The sequence below is a fragment of the Gasterosteus aculeatus genome, chromosome 12, assembly GCF_964276395.1.
Source record: "Gasterosteus aculeatus chromosome 12, fGasAcu3.hap1.1, whole genome shotgun sequence".
Taxonomy (NCBI): domain Eukaryota; kingdom Metazoa; phylum Chordata; class Actinopteri; order Perciformes; family Gasterosteidae; genus Gasterosteus; species Gasterosteus aculeatus.
Window position 1 is genome coordinate 5059148 of NC_135700.1, and position 19007 is coordinate 5078154.

The 19007-nt window shown below is 43.6% G+C and overlaps 1 protein-coding gene across 1 annotated transcript; it reads right to left on the reverse strand.

Moving 5' to 3' along the window:
* Positions 1-926: 926 nt before the first annotated feature.
* On the reverse strand, positions 927-18390 carry tpcn2 (two pore segment channel 2). Its single transcript, XM_040203819.2, has 25 exons — positions 17757-18390; positions 14093-14148; positions 13744-13820; positions 12460-12637; positions 12250-12366; positions 11721-11827; positions 10076-10148; positions 9471-9570; positions 9325-9390; positions 8865-8929; positions 7643-7734; positions 7455-7536; positions 7027-7116; positions 6780-6899; positions 6621-6680; positions 5931-6059; positions 5583-5632; positions 5248-5347; positions 4953-5024; positions 4183-4256; positions 3889-3994; positions 3691-3773; positions 3518-3599; positions 2850-2941; positions 927-2763 (listed from the first exon to the last, which is right to left on the reverse strand). Exons 1-25 carry the CDS (start codon positions 17902-17904, stop codon positions 2685-2687), a joined length of 2298 nt encoding a protein of 765 aa, XP_040059753.1. The 5' UTR covers positions 17905-18390; the 3' UTR covers positions 927-2684.
* Between the last annotated feature and the right edge of the window lie 617 nt (positions 18391-19007).

Genomic DNA, 19007 nt, shown 5'->3' on the forward strand with positions numbered 1-19007 from the left:
AAAATAAAACAAAGCACTTCATTTCATTCCTGTCACATCAGGCTGCAATTGTCGTGTAATCCTCACCTTCTACAATCTGTAATCCATGTGTTCCTTTAACTCCTAAAGCTCTGTTTGACTGTCTCTATAACTTAGAATAGAATATTGAAATGATCCTGTTTAATGTTTACATTATTCAGATGACTGGTGCAGCAGTTTCTGAAACAAAAACATGTTTTATTCAAAGAACTGACCACAAGACGAATCTGCTAAACACTAGTAAAACACAACATTTATTAATATGTACATATAGTATGATTTGAAATTGACAACAGTAAAATACAGAGGAGCCAGATCCAAACCTTTTCCCTCGACAGACCGAGACACTAATAATTAAACACGTACAAAACACTGTTCAGTAGGTCACACATTTCTCTTTTGGTGACTCTCTTTCGATGTACTGTATAAACAAAAAATGAGACTGAAGACAAAGACAAAACATGTACGTTGAATGTTATTTGATTTAAAACATGAGCTACTCAACACAAAACCTAATCACTGATGAAACCAAAAGCATCTTTCAGGTTTTTGTTACATTTTCTTGACTTTGATACCGACACGGTTGCTTAATAAGCTTTGTTATTCTGCTCTTCTTCTCTGATGTTATGATAAACTCATATTTCCAAAGTAATGTCTGTATTCAGTGACGGGACAAATACCTCTTCTTCTCCAATGAGGCTGATCTGCATGACCTTTGACCTCGCCATGGTAGTGGTTTCTACATCACAAGTACGGGAATTTGTTCTTAAAAAGTGTGAGTGTGTGTTTGTGTAACATGATAAGACCAAAGGCAATATGGCTGCACATTGAGGTGAACTGGGTAACTTCAAACAGAGGAAGGTGAAACCCTCTCACATGAAACAAAACAAATTAAATCATAGTCATTCTTTCGATTTTTGTAAATTATTTATTTAAAATATGTTTTTAGATATCTTCATAGTTATAACAGTTCACAAAATATCTCTAGATAATAAAAATAACAGTTGCAGTCCAATTCCCTATACATCCACATAATATATATATTTATTTATTTCACACATTTCCCCCCCGTGTTTTTTATTCAGAACTTTAGACTCTGAAGACAGAAACAAATGTTCAGATTCTGATAAGTTCTGATTATATACAGCACAAGGATGATAATCCATATGCAGCCTACTTCCTCACCAGGAACCTGATATGTTGGATATAAAGAAGGCTTTTGTTTCTGGTTCCAACTGTTAGCAGGATGTCAAAACCAGGAACAAATCGGTCAAAGTGAGTCATGTTTCACTACACGAGCAGTGTGGGTGGAATCCGAGTACTGCTGGTCAGAGGCCTACTTCCTGGTTCCTGGTGGATGTTTTTTCATGCAGTGTGCGAAACACACAATTCACAAATTTATTTTGTTGCTAAAGTGGTTTGGCTCGTTTGAGGGGTTATAAAAAACAGGCAACGGATGTCAATGTCACATCAGAGCAAAACAACTGAAGCTGTCGCGCAACGTCAAAGGTCCATCTTCTGAATCCTATCATCCATACGTAACACATGGTCCCCACATGCAGAAGGTTGTGTCAACAATGTGATTTCATCTCAGTGGTCTATTCCATACACACAACGGCTACAGTGAGGGATTGCGGGTGTGCGTCCTCTCTCGTTTGTGCAAAACACAGAGCCAGAAGTACATGCTTGTGTAACTCCAACCTGCCAGCAGACAGATGTGTGTGAGCCTGTGGGTGGGAGTCGTTTTATTATCAAGAAGTGGGTGTGTTCTGAAACCTGCTTTGATTGAAAGTATATATTTTAACATACATTCTTTGCTGACCCATGTACTAGAATGTGATGATACTTGGAAAACCCCGTTTCGCTTTACCAAACACCCGTTTACATTTTAACACACTGTGCAACTCCAAGACTGGACAAGGCTGTATGAAGGATATGTCAATCAAAAGGTGGCCCCGCCCTAAAGCACACCCTTCTTTATGGTCAATTTTAAATAAACATCATACTGTATTGAATAATGGAAACTAGATATTGAGATTATAAAGTCACGATTACAACGATTACTGAGGAATAAATCAAGTTTTCATTAAACCAGACTTCTCTTTGCAAAGAGAGGAGTCGCCCCCTGTTGGCCAGTAGAAAGAACGCACGTTTAAGGCACTTCTGCATTGTTATATTATATGGATATTGATACAGATAAGTTGATACTGTTTTTATTGTCGAGTTTTCCATCTGCATATTTCTTTCCACAATTTTTGTTAGATTTTTTTAATCTTGCCCTATTGCTTCATTTCGAAGCAAATTCTTCAATTTTACAGTGAATAACATCTCAAGTAATATTATTTGGATTCGCCCTTCAGTGTATCATATTTCAAATCGGTCGGAGGTTTTTGGCACAGTTTGATTAAATTCTTGAGCAGTTACTGTGAAGGCATTAACAAATACTGTAGAATGTCCCAGCATGTACTAGTGGTTCATGAATCATCATAACACACCTTCCATACTCGTTTCAGTAGAAGTCATTACATATTTAAATCATTTAAAATACACTTGTACCAGAACACTGACATCTCAGTGCTTTCACCACAGCAGCATTCACTTGACTCCCAGGTGCATGTAGGAGCTGGTGCTCCGTGTGTGTGTGTGTGTGTGTGTGTGTGTGTGTGTCACCAGTGTAGGTGTAAGTGGGGGTGAAGGTTTAACTGACACAGTAATTCCTCTTCGGTCGGCTCCTGGATCTGCTCTCTGCAGAGGAAGAGGGCGAGTGATGTGGCAAGCAGTGATGTTTTTAAAGGTGTATGAGCTGCGACAAACCGGCAGCATCAACCTACCTGAATATGAGCTGAACAGATGTTTCATATCGGATCCTCTCCACATCTGTAACAGAGCAGCTGTGACTACGGTCCCACTTGTAGATGAAGTTCTGTCGGGAAACATAAGGCTCGTTACCACATTTATTATGTATTTAACATTAAAAAGGTGTCTCAGTGTTTTTTATTTTGATTCATTCGAGTGAGGAAACTTTAACTTCAGCAGCTTCTCACTTAAAGCATTTGACCAGCAACACAAGTGCAATTTAAATATATGACTTCAGCACTGACTGCCATCCCTCATTTAACAGTTGAATCACAATTGATCAGTTACATTGCAGGTAGTAATGGAACAAGCGAGCAGCCACAGATATGGAAAAGGAACTGACTTCTTTAGTAAACAACAACTCTTTGTTTTGTAGCTTCTAGTACTGTGAGACCAGTAGGAGTTACCACCAGTGAAGTGTCACCAAATCAACCACGAGTCTTAAGAATCAACACAGAGGAAAAAGGAGGGTCCTTGTTTGAACTGTCTCCATGTTATTATTTGAAGTGTGTCTCTAGTCTAATCCATCGGCAGGTTAGTCAACTGCATCAAAACATGGAACTGAAGTTTTTTTTTTTTTGTTGTTGCTCGTTATAAAAGTCCTGAATGAGCGTGTGCATGCATGCGCCTGAGGGGAACTGACCTCTAAAATGACAGCCACAAACAAGTTGACCCACATGACCGAGGAGGTGAGCCACCAACACACAAAGTAGATCTTCGACCAACTGGGGAAAGAAATTAAAACACGCTCTTCAGCATCGCCATCATCCGTCCCCACCAGCACCAGATGCAGCTGCACGTCACATGTCTGCTTACTCAGTGGTGTGGCGGCTGTATGCTTCCAGGAAGGCCTGCCAGTTGTTCACCACCATGACGTTGTACAGCAACATGATGGCGGCCTGGTGGGGGGGGGGGGGGGGTATAGAGAGAGATCGGTAAAACATCAGAGCGGGAATGATTGCGTAACTCGAGTGAAACCCAGCTGACTGAAAGCAAACGGGTTTTGTTACTCACAGCAAAGTCATCAAAGTTGTTTGGCCAGTATTCCAGCTGCTCGTAGGTGCCACACTCCATGCTGAAGTTAGACGTGATGTTCTCCATGGAGGTATTGGAGAGCACACTGGGACGCACACAAACACACAATAAGGGCTGCTCACATTCATTCGGTTGCTTCATGTAACAAATACAGGTTACGGATTTTCGTTTCATCTGAAACCAGTAATAAAGATTTAGCGTCTAACTAAATCTACATCTGCAGTCCGTGAGAAGGTGAGAGGAAACACTACACAGAGCAGATGAACCTTATACCTCATCTCTGAAGGAGGTGTAATGGCTCCCTCAAACAGCCAGATGCCAAACACAGCAAACACGTAGTACACCACCTGCAGGGACACAAATCATTCCCCCTGTTGGACTCCACTATTAAATGCAAACGGTCAGCTGGAAACTTTTCTGATAATCAGTCAGCCTTTTTAAAAGCATGAGACAAAAGGTTTTTGTCAGATTGGAGCTAATTATAACCGAACCTGGAAGTAAAACATTTTTTAGCCACAGGAAAGGTTAGAATTGACCCTGATGAGCTGAGAAACCAACTGTGAAAGGGGTCAAGCTGTCGGGTGAAAACACTGACAGCTCCCAGATGGACGATGCCAACGGTGGATCCCTAAGGAGCCACGCCGTCCGTCATGGTCTATTCCACCTTATCAACCGTTTACTCAATGAACATCATGCTGTATTGAAAAAGCCTAAAACTAGAGATTGAGACCTTTATCTCATGTGCACACTCATGTTTACTGAGGGAATAAGTGAGAAGTAGGGTCATTTGTCTTAGACTTCTGTACAATCAGAATGATTTTTTGCAACCCAATGGGTCGCCCCCTGATGGCCGTTAATGAGAATGCAGGCTCAGGGCACTATGTGCATAGGCTTCACTTTTCAGACCCGGAGGTCGGCGCTGTGTCGATGTGAACAGGTCATTCTAAGCTAACATACCCGGTCTTGCTTTCATAATGAAAACATTATGAAAATACTATTCCATTCATAGATCCTATGCACTGGTCCTTAAAGTGTGGACTCACCATCAGTATCCCTGCAAAGGCTCTGAGGTTCTTCAGCAGGTCCAACAGGGTGCTTGCGACCAAAGCCATGAGCTGATCCACAGGAAGGAGACAGGAAGTGATTACACTACATTTCCTATTAATGACATTTGTATCTTGAGAGGACACAATGCTGGATTGTGAACCTGTGATTATTAAAGCTCCACAAGACAATGCACAACATGCAGGGCTTTAATGGAAACCCTTTTGCTTCCAATACCGTACACGTTTGTGCTTTTTATAGGAAAGTAGTTGTTTTTGTTTGTCTCTTGCATACCTTGATATCAGGGATGATACGCAGGAAGCGGAACACAATCAGCATGTTGATCAAACGAACCATCTCCCACAGAGACAATATGCTGTGAGAGGAAGGGTCCCTGTAGTGACACACACACACACACACACACACACACACACACACACACACACACACACACACACACACACACACACACACACACACACACACACACACACACACACACACACAGCTAATTTGACAATTTGACACAAATGTAGGACAGTTTACACAGATGGATGTAAACTCCATCTCTGCAATATGCCTCAATGGGAATCATCATACACAAACATTCACTATAAATGCAAACCTACCACTGAGAGAAGGGAAGCTTGTAGGTGACAAATATAGTGATCTGTAGCCCCTGATGGAGAAACAAACACATACGGTCAGTAATTAATACAAAAAGTGGTAAGTATAGCAAACAAATCTTAATGAAACCTTTTACTTCAATAAACGTGTAATAACGCACTTTTTCTGCCTCTTGAGGGGCTCTTTAAAAATGTCCTGCTGGCAATAATAAAATATTGTTTGGCCGGTGCGACAGAAATAGCCAATCTGCTCCTTGCTATCATCTGTTCACATTTGACTAAACTGACGATGTGTCCAAGTCAGTCTGACATCTGACTGATGGAGAGCGAGCGGTTGGAGGAGGTACTTACCAAGAGCAGGACGGTGAGGAACCCATCGAAGATGTTGTTCCTGTAGGACAGGTAGCCCTTCCATCCAAAGGCAAAGATCTTCACACACACTTCAAACAGGTAGTAAAGGATGAAGCACAGGTTGATGATCTGATGGTTGGACGGTGGAAGACGGAAGTCAGTTCACTTATGGAGTAGTTCATGGTCACAATGTTGACCTGCTATTGATGTTGCTCAACACGTTGTGCTAAAGTGGGCGAGCTGGAGAACAGATGTTTCTTATGTTCATTTAAGTGTTGTGAATGAAGAAAAACAACACAAGTATTCAATATTCACGGTCATTTTCAGGCATGCACGTTTTGATTTGCTGTGTTTGTTAAAGTCACAATCTTCTGTTGCATTCTCTGTGGCGATGGATTAATGTGCTTTTGGGTCTCTGCATCCCGAAAACTGCTACGTTAACAGAGCAGAGGGAGAGAAAATTCATTGTCTGCTCAGCTCGACATTACTCCAATACACATTTACATAGTCAATAGTTGTTGGCTGCCATATTAATGCTGTGAATGTCGTACAGGCAGCATTTTAGATGCTTTTACTATTACTTCAAGGTCTAATGTTTAAACTGATGGTGGTCCTTTGGGGGAAGCAGGGGATGGTTAAGTAACATTCTCTGTGACCAAGAACCTCCTAAGACATTATGTGACTGTTCACCTCGATGATGTAGTTGTCTCTCTCTGCTGCAGACTTTTCAGCATTCAGCACCAGGACGGTCTGAAACACACACACACAGGTAACGTTTCCATAAGTCAGCGTGTGAGGTTGTATACATGTATACATGCATGTGTGTGTGTGTGTGAGGGTGCAGCTTACACATATGCAGATGACATTCGCCAGTGCCACCGCGTTGCCAAGTATAGTAAGAAAGTAGTGACTGAAGACCACCTGGAGTTTCTGCAGGACCGGAGATTGGTACTGGGGCAAGGGAGGGTGCTGGAGACACACACACACACACATTATATATATATATATATATATATATATATATATAGATATAGAGATGGATGGATGTGTAAGTGAAAGGAAATGTTAAATGAATCTTTGAAGCAGACATCTCTACCTCCTTAATGCGATCTTTGTCGAGTTCATCAAATATCTTCCTGAACTGCTCTCGGTCCATGTAGCCCACATCTGCACACTTGTGCGCCTCCTGAAGTCCAGACGGCGTAAAGGAAAACAGTCAAAGGGAAGAAACACACACCCTCATCTCCCCGTGTTCTGACACCACGGTTATGTGCTATTAAGATACAGATCTCTCTTCATTTTGATGGTTTTTCTTGTGACCATATTGCTGGTTAGGATTTAAAACTCTCACAGGTTAATTAAAGCAAATTTACGTGTTTGTATCTATCCGTTAGATTTTGTTTTACAATGTTAAATCAGGCCCAATGTTGCCTTATATATTAACAAACAATCCCAGTCTCCTACACACAGTGAGGCACACGCAACCAGACAACAACACAGAACCGTGAGAGCAGAGAGTCTCACCTTGGTGATGGCCTCTCTGTAGTAGCTCTTCATCTGGACCCTGGCCATCGTCTTCAGCACCAGTTCAACAGCCACATGCTCCCTGACAAGAGAAGACAGGACAACAGTCTCTGTGTTGCCTGGTCTTTTTAAATTTACGTTTAAACAACACAACTTGCACTGAAATAAAATGCGAGCGCCTCGCTTACTCAGCAGCCTGCTGGATTCCCTGGCAGCTCAGGACTTGGAAAGCGGCTCGTATCCCCAGTCGTCTCCTGATGATGGACGTTTGGACCGACATCTGGACCGAAAACACCATCAGAAAGATTCCCTGACTGCGCACTCACACGGTTTTCTTTGGGCATTTCCCACAGGATTTCAATCAATATGCTCGGTAGGACTTTCAAAAACGTTTTGTGTTCACGTTACCAGCAGACAATGTTCACGACTAGCTGCATCCAGGGTCCAGCTGAGCTGGGTTTGCATAGTCTTGTTCTCAACTACATTTAAGATCCCCGTTATGAGCTTTTGCATAAAGAGCAGCTTGCGAGTTGAAAAAGTGTGGCCCCCCTGATCTAGTCTCTTACTTTCCAGGAGATGGCAGTCGCAGCTCAACTACCTTTACAACTCACTTCCTCAAGTGAACAGACACGTTCTGTACCGGCATCTTTGCACGCACACGCACGCGCACACACACACACACACACACACACACACACACAGTGTATTTACTACTAGTTCTCAGGTTTCATGAGCATTTACAAAAGCTACTGTGGAGGAAAACACAGTTCAAGGGAGTTTCAAAACTTTGACTGCAAAACATTTAGCTGTATAGTAACAATGACATAGTAAAATACTCTTAAACATTAAAAAAACACTAATAAAAGATGTAGAAAATAAACAAAGCTATTCATATTAGAAGTTAATATATTTAGAATAAATAAAAAACTGATCTGTTGTATTAGGATTCCCATTCCACCCACTCCTGTATTCCCCCCTCTGATGGCCTGGTCATGTGAAACGGTCCAAAAAGTCGACCTTTCCTACAGAGTTTGCAGTTGCAGAAAGTAAAGTAGGGATACAAGCGGGGCAAGACTTTTAAAGGAAAGCTAAGCACAAATGTGTCCTCGATGCTGGCCGTATGTTGGGACATATTAAATATGTCTGATGACTGTCTTCCACTGCCGGACATTAGTTTTTCCCTTTGACACGCCTAGTTTTCCTATTGGGAATAATTAAATAACAGCAGTCATGATTTTTTGGTACAAAATGAAATACTGAATCTCCTTAAAATGCTGTCTGTGGGATTAAAATGGAAGCCCACTGGCAGTGGGGGGTTCTCGAGGATTTATGTGTGGAGCTGTGACTGCAAGACAACGCTAAGGGTGATGTAATGCTCCTCAGAGGCGTCATCCTCCACGGGGGACTCACCAGTAGATATCCCCTGAACTGGTTATAGATGATGGCCGTCAGCAAGTTCATCAGGCAGTAGGTTCCTGCCGGGGAACAAGACACACCCGCTCTTAAAAAATGCTCCGAACAGCAACACAATGATCTACGGTTTCAAGTCTCATCAGGTCATTCAGAGCTTTGGAAGTGTGAATGTGTGAGGCGCTCATACACAGCTAGTGTATTACATTCAGTAGATGGCAGTGGGCTCGTCCCCAATTTGGAGTAACAGCGAATAGTTCTTGCACCTGGCAGATACAACAAATACAACCTACCTAAACAAATCTATATCCGTTAATACTTAACTGAATAATATATGTATATATTCTGTGCAGCTCCTCAAGACTGTGGGAAGAACCGCCCGCCGTCTCCTGTAGGTCTAGTCCGCTGCCCGAGGAGAAGAGCCCCAAAAAAAACACAGACAACGACCGGCGCTGCTTACCGATCACGCTGAAGGTGACAAAGAAGATGGAGTAGGCTCTGTTCAGGGAGTAGGCCGGAATCATCACTGTGACAGGACAAGAGGACGTGTTGAAAAAGGTTCCATGACACAACGCAAGGCGGTGCATCACGTGACGGAGGGAGTACCATCTGGGTTGTTGGCTGTGGTGAGCAGCACCAGCAGAGAGGTGAGAGAAGTGGGCAGGTCTCTGAAATGTAACTTCCACTCCCCGTTCTTCTTGGGATCCTGAACAAAAAACACAAAGAAAGTTATTTCTGATATTTAGTTGAAAGAAGTCATTCTTGATTAATTGACAAATTAATATATAGATTAGTAAACAAAAGCACTTTTTAGTTTGACAGGTTTCTGAGTTGGTAAATGAGTACTTATTGCACCACTTGATATCAGAAGTGCAACCACAAATTAATGCTAATTATACTTATCAGTTTAACAGATATTTCCACCATCAGTCTAAGTTGAATGCATGAATATTAAATAAACAACGTTGTGCTCTTGTTTTAATGTGCCCTCCCTTACACGACCACTAGAGGTGACCTCAGGGCGGAACTCAAACCTAATTAGTCGGCTTCATTCACACGCTTTCTTCTTTTCTAGAAGCTTCTTGTTGTGATGTAAACATTTTGGATCTCCTTTCCATCCAACCGGTCCTTCTGACGTTATGGAATTATTATCCATCTATCTGCAGCACAGTAGTGTGTATTCAGCGGGGCGGAGCGCAGCCTGAACTCACATCGCTTTTTGCAAACAGCAGCATGCCGATCATAGTGAAGAGGCACAGGTGGAGCGCCAGCAGCAGGATGACACTGCACAGAGAGAACACACACACACACGGTTACAGCTAACAAGTCTCTGCAATGACTTCATTATATTACACGTTTTTGCAGAGGCCAAGATTTTTAATTTTTTTATTTTATGAGGGTTAACTCTCGATACTTCACGACCCACAAGTCCCAGCAAGATTGCGAATTTAATGAGCACTGGAACAACATTTGGTAACAAAACACTGATGATCCAACGGACGCAGAAATTCATGACAGAAGTGTGATCCGATCGCCATTAGCAACAGACGGATTGTAAAGCTCTGTGATTGATTGATCAGAAAGGCTCCCAGTCGTCCTTCAGTGGCTCATCTATTGTGCAGATAATTTAACTTGAAGTGTTGATCGAGTCTTGGAAGTGCTCCGGCTGTCAGAATTTTGGGGTCCAAAACTAAATAAAGAAATACTCCAACAATTTGAATTAAATTATTCATCAGATTAAATGTTTTTTGATTAACTCCACTTACTTTAAATGCCATCGTTATGAGTGAAGCATCCAAGTGTTACCTGTGACCCAATTATCTTTTATCGTTGGTGCATGAAATACATACAACACATGTACAGCAGCAAACCGAAGAACCCTCCTCACTGGTGATGTAGTAGAGGTGTCGCATGTCACAGTACATCATCGCCACTCTGTGGCTACATTAAAGGGAAGTGAGAATATTACACATTCTATGATATAATAATTTCACTCTGCAGAGTATTGAGTTGGCCCCTCGGCTCGCCGGTCTAATGGTGTCATTTACTTTTGTTGTCGAGTAATTAGCTATGAAGTGGAATTACTTTTTTCCAACAAGTATACCCAAGATAACTTCCCCGGTGCTGTTACTGATCCAGTTGGCTGACTGCATGACTCATTTCCACCTGTAGAATCGTTACAAAAACAGACTAATTCCCAAAGGGAGCACCGGTAATGTTTAAAGTATGTCCTTTTTTTGTGGTGCTAATGGATATTATCAACATTCATGTTGCCTTCGAGGGAACAATGCAGCCAGTCCTCTCCGACCAAGTGCAGCAAAATTCTTCACAAGTTTACAACGCTGATGGTGCTTTGGTGGTTTGAAAGCTGCGTTTTCAATTAAGTACAGGCAGCAAAAGTTCTGTTGTATGGGAAAATCATTTCAGAGCACAAAGAGAAACCACATTAACAGCACCCTCTTGTTTTGTTTGTGCAGGTTTAAAGTGTACAGCGTACACCACTTTCCATTAACGGTGACTTGCGATCAGTAGTCTGTGGTTTGAATTATAAAGCATAAGAAACGATAATAAAAAAGCTTAAAGGTACGTAGGATAAGGTGATCCTGAATGAGCCAGTAAACATCGACCTCCCGTAGTTTATTCTAAACAGACTACACTTGATATTATTTGGTCCACAGACACAGTACATTGTGTACTCGTGTCTCTTTTCCCAAGCCAGAGGCGTCCTTGAGTGCTGACAGTTCCATCTACTGTGGGTAACACACGGACCATACATGCAGAACCCCACTTTGAACATCCAAACGAACCCTTTCAACCAATAGTTGTTTGATACACTTCAGTAAAGAAGTCTGATACCTGGCAATCTCTGGCAGAGTCCTCTTGATGCACTTTAGCGTCTTTTTCATCATGGAAGAGTTCTGCAGCAGGAAGAATGGCCGGATGAGTCGCCGCACTCGCAATTTCTAATTAGAAGAGAACAAAAAAACCTTTAAAGCAGGGAGATCATGATTTATCATCTAAGTAGGTCCTTCCTAACAATATTTGCCATGTTTGAAGTCTATTAGACTTTGAAACGCACAAAGACGGGTACATGCCCATCAAAATGAAATGAACAGACAAACTTTCAAATGAACATCATACTGTATTAAAGAATAATTCAGAACTAAAGATTGAAACCCTAAAGTCAGGCTCAATCTTTACTAATGGAATGCATGAATCAGAAGTCGGGTAATTTACTCAAAGACTTCTATACAACCGGACTTCTTTTTGCAAACCGGAGGAGTCGCCCCCTGCTGGTCAGTAGACACATCGCAGGCTTAAAGTACTTCGGAAGGTTTAAAGCACACCCTCCCAGGAGAAGCGTGTCCGAGGAGCACGGCCTCACCTCGTCACACGCCATGCTGACAGACAGCATCCAGTCGATGAAGGAGAAGGAAATGACTACTGTGTAGGCGATCAGCCATTTGCTCTTTCTAAATTCCTCCCAGCCAATCAGGTAGCCCTGTGGACAAACAGAAGGCGTGAAGCAGAGGTTCAATCAGACGGTTGGAGAGTGAGGAGGTCGGCCCTGCCGTTCCACCGCGGCTGTGCTCACCTTAACGGCCAGATCCAGACAGAAGACGACGAGGCAGACCATCTCGATGCTTTCGGTGAAGCCGCACGGAGGCTGCCAGGGCGCCGAGCGATGGCGGGGGTCCGAGGAGATGGACAGGGAGGACGGGCGCTCCACGAACGCCAGCAGCAGCACCACCGCAATGGTAAGGCCCAAGCCCCTGGTGCAGGGAAAGACGGGGTGGAGGGTAGCGGATGGACAAATAGATGAAGAATATTAGAGAAATATGGCTCACGGGCAACAGGCATCAACCAACTTTTTTCACGGTGTATTTGGTGTTCTTAATATGACATGTGTACATCTCAACGTGCATGCATGTGCAGCTCAGAGATGCCCGGGCGCTTTGCAATGATTTCCTCTTTATCCATTAAGTTCTGTGGCAGTCAAATTAATTTGCACGGGTTAGTCGACTATGAGCCCTCGTGATCAAACATCTTCTGCTCCGCGCCGGAGCAGACCGGGGCAAAAAAACATCTAATACAGCACTATCAAAGTATCACTAATCCAACAAATATTAAACAATTATTCATCTTGGAATTCACATTTATCTGTTTGCTTCTTGGGAAGAAAAAAACTGCTTAGAGCAGAATTTGTATTCAGCGCTTCTTGCACATTATTTATTTACTTCTGAAAAAGGTACAATGGCAACTATACAAATATACCTCCTCATTAGGGCTGTTGCAATATAATTTATCACATTGTGTATAACGTGGCCAAAAGAACTCAGGACAGCACCATGATATAAATAAATCACAGCATAAAAAGATCTGGTGCGCTTAGTCTCTTTTTGGCAAATTCCTCAAAGTATGAGTGTAGGAAGGTGGAGAGAGAGTGTAGTTATTACGATATATACAAATAATATTTGTACAGTGACAAGGAAACCCAGGGAACAGATGAAAAGGAAGAAATCACAAAGCCTAACATCTGCCATCGATACAATGTCGTGGTCAACTCAAACAGAATCACCTGTTGGCCACTGGGGACGTACAGCTACAAGATACTATCATATGTGGATCAACACGATATGTCAATATGTCACTTCGTGTCATAATATCAAAATCAATTTATTCCTAAAATGCAGCTTTGGATGAGATTCAATAAATTATGTTCGTCCCTTTATTCCAAAGTTAAAGTGGGAAGTGTTTAATCTCTGCTTGTGACATGGATAAGCGGAGATGTTGCCAATAACGAAGGAACTAAACAGGATTTCCTGTTGTGCTTCAACAATAACACAAGTAACTACAGGTTCAGTCCCTGCAGACTCACCACTGGCATATCCAGGAGTAGTACCCTCGATACAGGCGGAGGGAGCGGGCATCCACCCGATGGTTGATGGAGCGGTACTATACGGGAGGAGACAAAGGGAAGACGCCTAGTCAACGTCTCTGTGGGAATAAAAGGCTGAACGACTTTGTGTTGGTTTTAGTTCGGAGGGGGAGGGGCTCACTTGTTGTGGTGTTTCTTACAGGTGACTAACATTAATAAGCCCACGTATATTTCCACATGCTCCAATCTATGACCGTCGTCATTACCCAAAGACGAGCGTGAAGGACTCAATGGGATACTCTCCCCCTCCGCCATCGTTTAAAGATGACAAAGACGTCACTGCACTGACCTGCATGGCGTCCTCGATCAGTACCACCGCTTGCTGGATGTAGAGCTCCTCCGCATCTGTGGACAGCGCACAGAGGACCATGTGATGAACAGGAAGCGCCTTCACGTGTCGACCTGCACTGCCCCGCACCCCCTTCACTCAGTGACTAGCTTGGCACCGACACGGAGGCACGACGCGGTCTCTGATCGGCCGTCGTCTGGCGAGCCGGTCGGACCGGGAGCTGACGGGAAAGCTCCTTCTTTCTTGAGGCTAAACTGGGAGGTGGTTTGGTAAAACAAGGTGTGGCTTTTTTCTCCTCACAGTTTCATGAAAGCCCCCCCGGCTTTGAGGCAATTATTTAACAGTGGCCACACCAAGGAGTTACATCGGTCAGGTGATGCCATGAGGGCCCAAACAGGTTAGTATTGCCAGAGACGCAGTTGGGAAAGAGACCTAACAGCTGTTTTTTGTTGTTGTTGTTTTAAGCAAAATCCATTTCCCAGTGCAAACACTGGATTACTATTTAAATCATTAGGTCCGGATTGTATGTGTAGTACTCTGGGAGCCAAACTTAATCATGCATATCTTTATGATGCGTCCACATTCCACCGTAATAGATTCCTAGTGTCAAGCGGCTTTAGCGTGATGTAAATAAACAACATGAACTAAAACTGACACTTGGACAGGAAAACAGGAGGCACTGTGAGGGCCTGGATCTGCTCTGCCTCTATAGCCACAGCTATTTCACCCTCTATTCATGAGAAATGGCCCCAGAAGTTATGGGAGTCGGGGGCAAAAGCCACGCTAGAGATCTGTGGGCCAATTGAATTTTATACTAGAAAGCCAAACTGTCTTTGCGTCATACTCCACTGATTATTTTTAACTGAAACAAAGGAAGCCCCGCCTCCAAAACTCTCCTGGATCGTTGACCAAATAAACAGATGTTTATGTAAAGTTATAAATAAGGTATCCATCCATCGTCAAACGGCTTATCCTGCACACAAGGTCGCGGGGGGGCTGGAGCACAACTTTAACCATTAATCTAATATTCTAATTACTTGGTTTCCCACCAGAACCACCAACTTTCTTGGATGAATAAAACATAGAGTTTGGGTTCAACCTCCATAAGACTTCTTGATATGCTTCTTGAGGATTAGGTTTGACTTCATTTAATCTGGCCGTCAAACATTGGCTTTGTATTGGATTATGTGATGCAAAAAGGGGCGTGGTCGTAATAATGCAAAAGTAGAATTCAGATTTGGCGATAAGTCAACAATTGTAAGATAAGGACAAAGCTGTCAAGCAAATCATGTGGAGACCATTTGAAGAACACAGCTCTACAAAATATTTTAAATCAGCTTCTGGAGAAAATGTACCATTTTTAGGCACCTCATATTGTGAGTACTTGAGATCCTGTGCAGTTATGCATGAGCGTAAATATAAAAGCTGTATCACACAACCAAAGACATGGAATTGGTCTCGAAGTTTCTCTAAATGGCAACCTGGCCACCATGTTACACCGCACGAGCATGTTATGCTGAATGACTGGAACTCCTCCGTCCAGCAGCTACGCAGACGCCATGACTCAGTTCTCTCACACACACACACACACACACACACACACACACACACACACACACACACACACACACACACACACACACACACACACACACACACACACACACACACACACACACACACACACACACACACACACACACACACACACACTCGCTGCATCAAAGCAGGGTGAGTCACGTATGGTCGGCGGTTGTTGCTGACAGGCAACGCTTGAAACGGCTGCAACACACACACACACACACACAAAAAGGTGTGAGATGCACTTCTCACACTCGTCGTAAGAGCAGCAGAGAAAAAGAAAAAAAGTTTTTGCAACACCACAGATACTAATTATATATACATATATATATATATACATATATATATATATATATATATATATATATATATATATATATATATATATATATATATATATACACACACATATATATATATATACATATATATATATATATAAAAAACACACACACACACACAGTGAATGATGTCTATCAATATGATGCAATTATACATCAGACCAACGGTACGTCACGTCAAATGAGGATCTACTTTGGGGAATAAAATAGATGAGGTCAGTTGCCGTCAAACTCTCGACCCTTCATCACATAAGTTGGTTGAGCATGTTTAGTTTCGCTTTGAAATCAATTTTTTGAGGGACACTCACTGTCCACCGTCGCTACGGTTACGCTAACTTCATTCAGCTGGATGGCCGCTATTGAAAAAACGTTTTGGCCAGTAAGCTTTTTGAATTAGTTTACCAACCGTTGGCACGCAGACAAAAACTTTAAATTTGGACCTTGAGGCAGGAAAGACGCATCAAAGCTGCATTAATTCTATCAAATGAATTCTATTAAAGCAGCTCAACAGAGAGGGGACTCCCAGTACAACAGTTTACTGTCTTGTAAGTGGAATCACACAGGCCTTAGAAAAAACTAAATGACACATATATATCTGCCTTTCTGTGTCTCAGCTGGTAGACTTGAACCAACGTTTCATACGGCTTACACGAATAGATTCCACTCTGACATTAGATTTCCAATGGACACCAATCTGTAACACACAGTAATAAGTCACAAGGAGGATCCCCATCAACATCCACCAAACACCTCAGTGATCCTGGGCTGTTAAGATTAGTTGGACATTAAAGGCCGGCATTAGAAGACATGACCTTCAGCCGTGGGGAAGATGCATAGTCAGTGGCCACTGAGGACTGAGGAACACCCAGCGAGAACCAGAGGAGAACGGCTGGTTGAAGCAGAGGTGGACAGTAACTCAAAGGACACCAGTGCTGTGAGGAGGCGCGTCTCTGAGTGGGTCGTTCAAAGCGGGCTCCACTCCCATCAGCTAACAGCGAGACAGAAGCTATAGTGGACACACGGGAGGACAACGCGCACGTTAAACAGTTCGTATTCGCTCCAAGAAAACAAGGAATTAGTGCACAATCATGGCTGCACTTCTAGCTGGGCCAGAAAACAACACCGGCACGAAGCCCCAAACCCCCCAAGGGCCCCGTGAGATCCAGACACGTGGCGTCCACAGGTGGTGTTATCTGGAGATCCGCACCACCGAAAAGTTGCTACTTCATCAGAGAGGTGGATTTACTGAATGTACCCATGGATGTAGGGGACTAATTATTTAGAAGTGTAAAGTGCTTACAGGATGGATACCACTGTGTAAGCAGGTTTAACAAGAGTAGTTGAATGAAACAGAATGCGCTGGTGGTGGATCTGGTGGTGTAATTAGAGATCAGAGCTCCATGGTTGGGGTTGACCTGGCATTGACATTGTTCTCCATATGGATTAAATATATAAATTTTATACATTTTAAACCTCAAGAACAGTACCAGTCAAAAGGTTGGACACATTTTCTTAGTCAATTAGAAATTGTTTTCAAACTGTTCACTCGCCGTTAATACTTATTTGCTTCTAATTTGCTTACGTTTTAAAATGGGCCTACCCGACTTTTGTTTACAATGGAGGACTTTTAGAATCAAACCACTGGCTTTTGCCACCGACCAGAGAGAGACAGGGACATAGAGTCATTAAGAGAGACGTGTAGAGACAGACATTGAGACACGGGGAGAGACAGAGACACTCACCTGTGCCCCTCTCGACGCCGCACGGCTGCCCGGCGAAGGCGTGCGACCTCCGTCTCCCGCTCCCCGGCGGCCCTTCCTGCTCTCCGCCCGGCAAGGAGCCATAATCCCCGGAGGCTCCGTTGACGGTCAGCAGACCTCTCGCCTCCATCGGGGTCAAAGGCTCGCGCTCCTCTGCGGGGTCGCTCGCGCGCCGTGAACAGTAAAAGCGGCGCGGGGTCGCGGGTTCGGCTCCCGGGGGGGGGGGGGGGGGGTCGAGTCCGAAAGCGGCTCCGCGGTCAGCGACGGCTCGGGAGAAGCTCCATAGCCCCGGACGGCGACACGGCCTCGAAGCCGAGGGCGACACAAACTGGGTTCGAGTGTGTTTTTAGGGAAGTCGGCCCTCGTCGCTGCTCCACCCTGCGGTCCCGTCCCGTCCTCGGGTTTCACTTCTCGCCCTCGTAGAAATCACTCCACCTACAGTTCGCGCCACGTGCTGCAGCCCGGAGGCTCCGATGCTCCTCAAGCGACCAACGGCGGCAACTTAAATTAAATTATCTGCGACCAAAGTCAGGTGTGCCCTCTGACCTCTAGGCATTGACCCTGAACTGTGAAGGTTGATGAAGCTCAATGGGCGGCAAGTTTTGGAGAACTTTCATAAATTGTGGGTTACCAGCTAGACAATGATAGTCCAACATAAGTCCCCAACACACATGCTCAAATAAGCTTTCTAATTTGACTTGCGACTTTATCTAATTTTCCGGGAATGTGACCTCCGTTAATTCAGGATGGAGTTGCAGCCTGAAGAGCTGTGTGTGGGAGGGATGACAGCCAAGGGAAAACAAAGACGAATCATACTAATGAGGCCACAAACGCACTTACTAATTAAACCAGCACATTTTCTTCTTCTACACTGATGCCACTGCTTTCCTTAACCCTTCAAACATAAACACTAGTAATTTAATTAATCTATTTTGGAGTCACTTTATCTCCAGCAAACACACAATCCCTCCCACACAGCATCTCAGCAGAGAACAACATTGAACTCCAAATACAAGCAAGTGTGATCTAATAACCTCCGTGTTTCCGTCACTGGGGGAAAAGGTCTTTCATGGTCCTGATCCAATCGGTCACAGTGGTAACGGAGCACCATTGACTCTTACTGAAGAACGTCCTAGGATCAAACCCCCCTGCCTAGAGGGTGAGCGAGGCCGCTTGAACCGGCATCGTAGAATCAATGGTTGGTGAGTCAGGGTGACTGTGGGCAGAATGTGT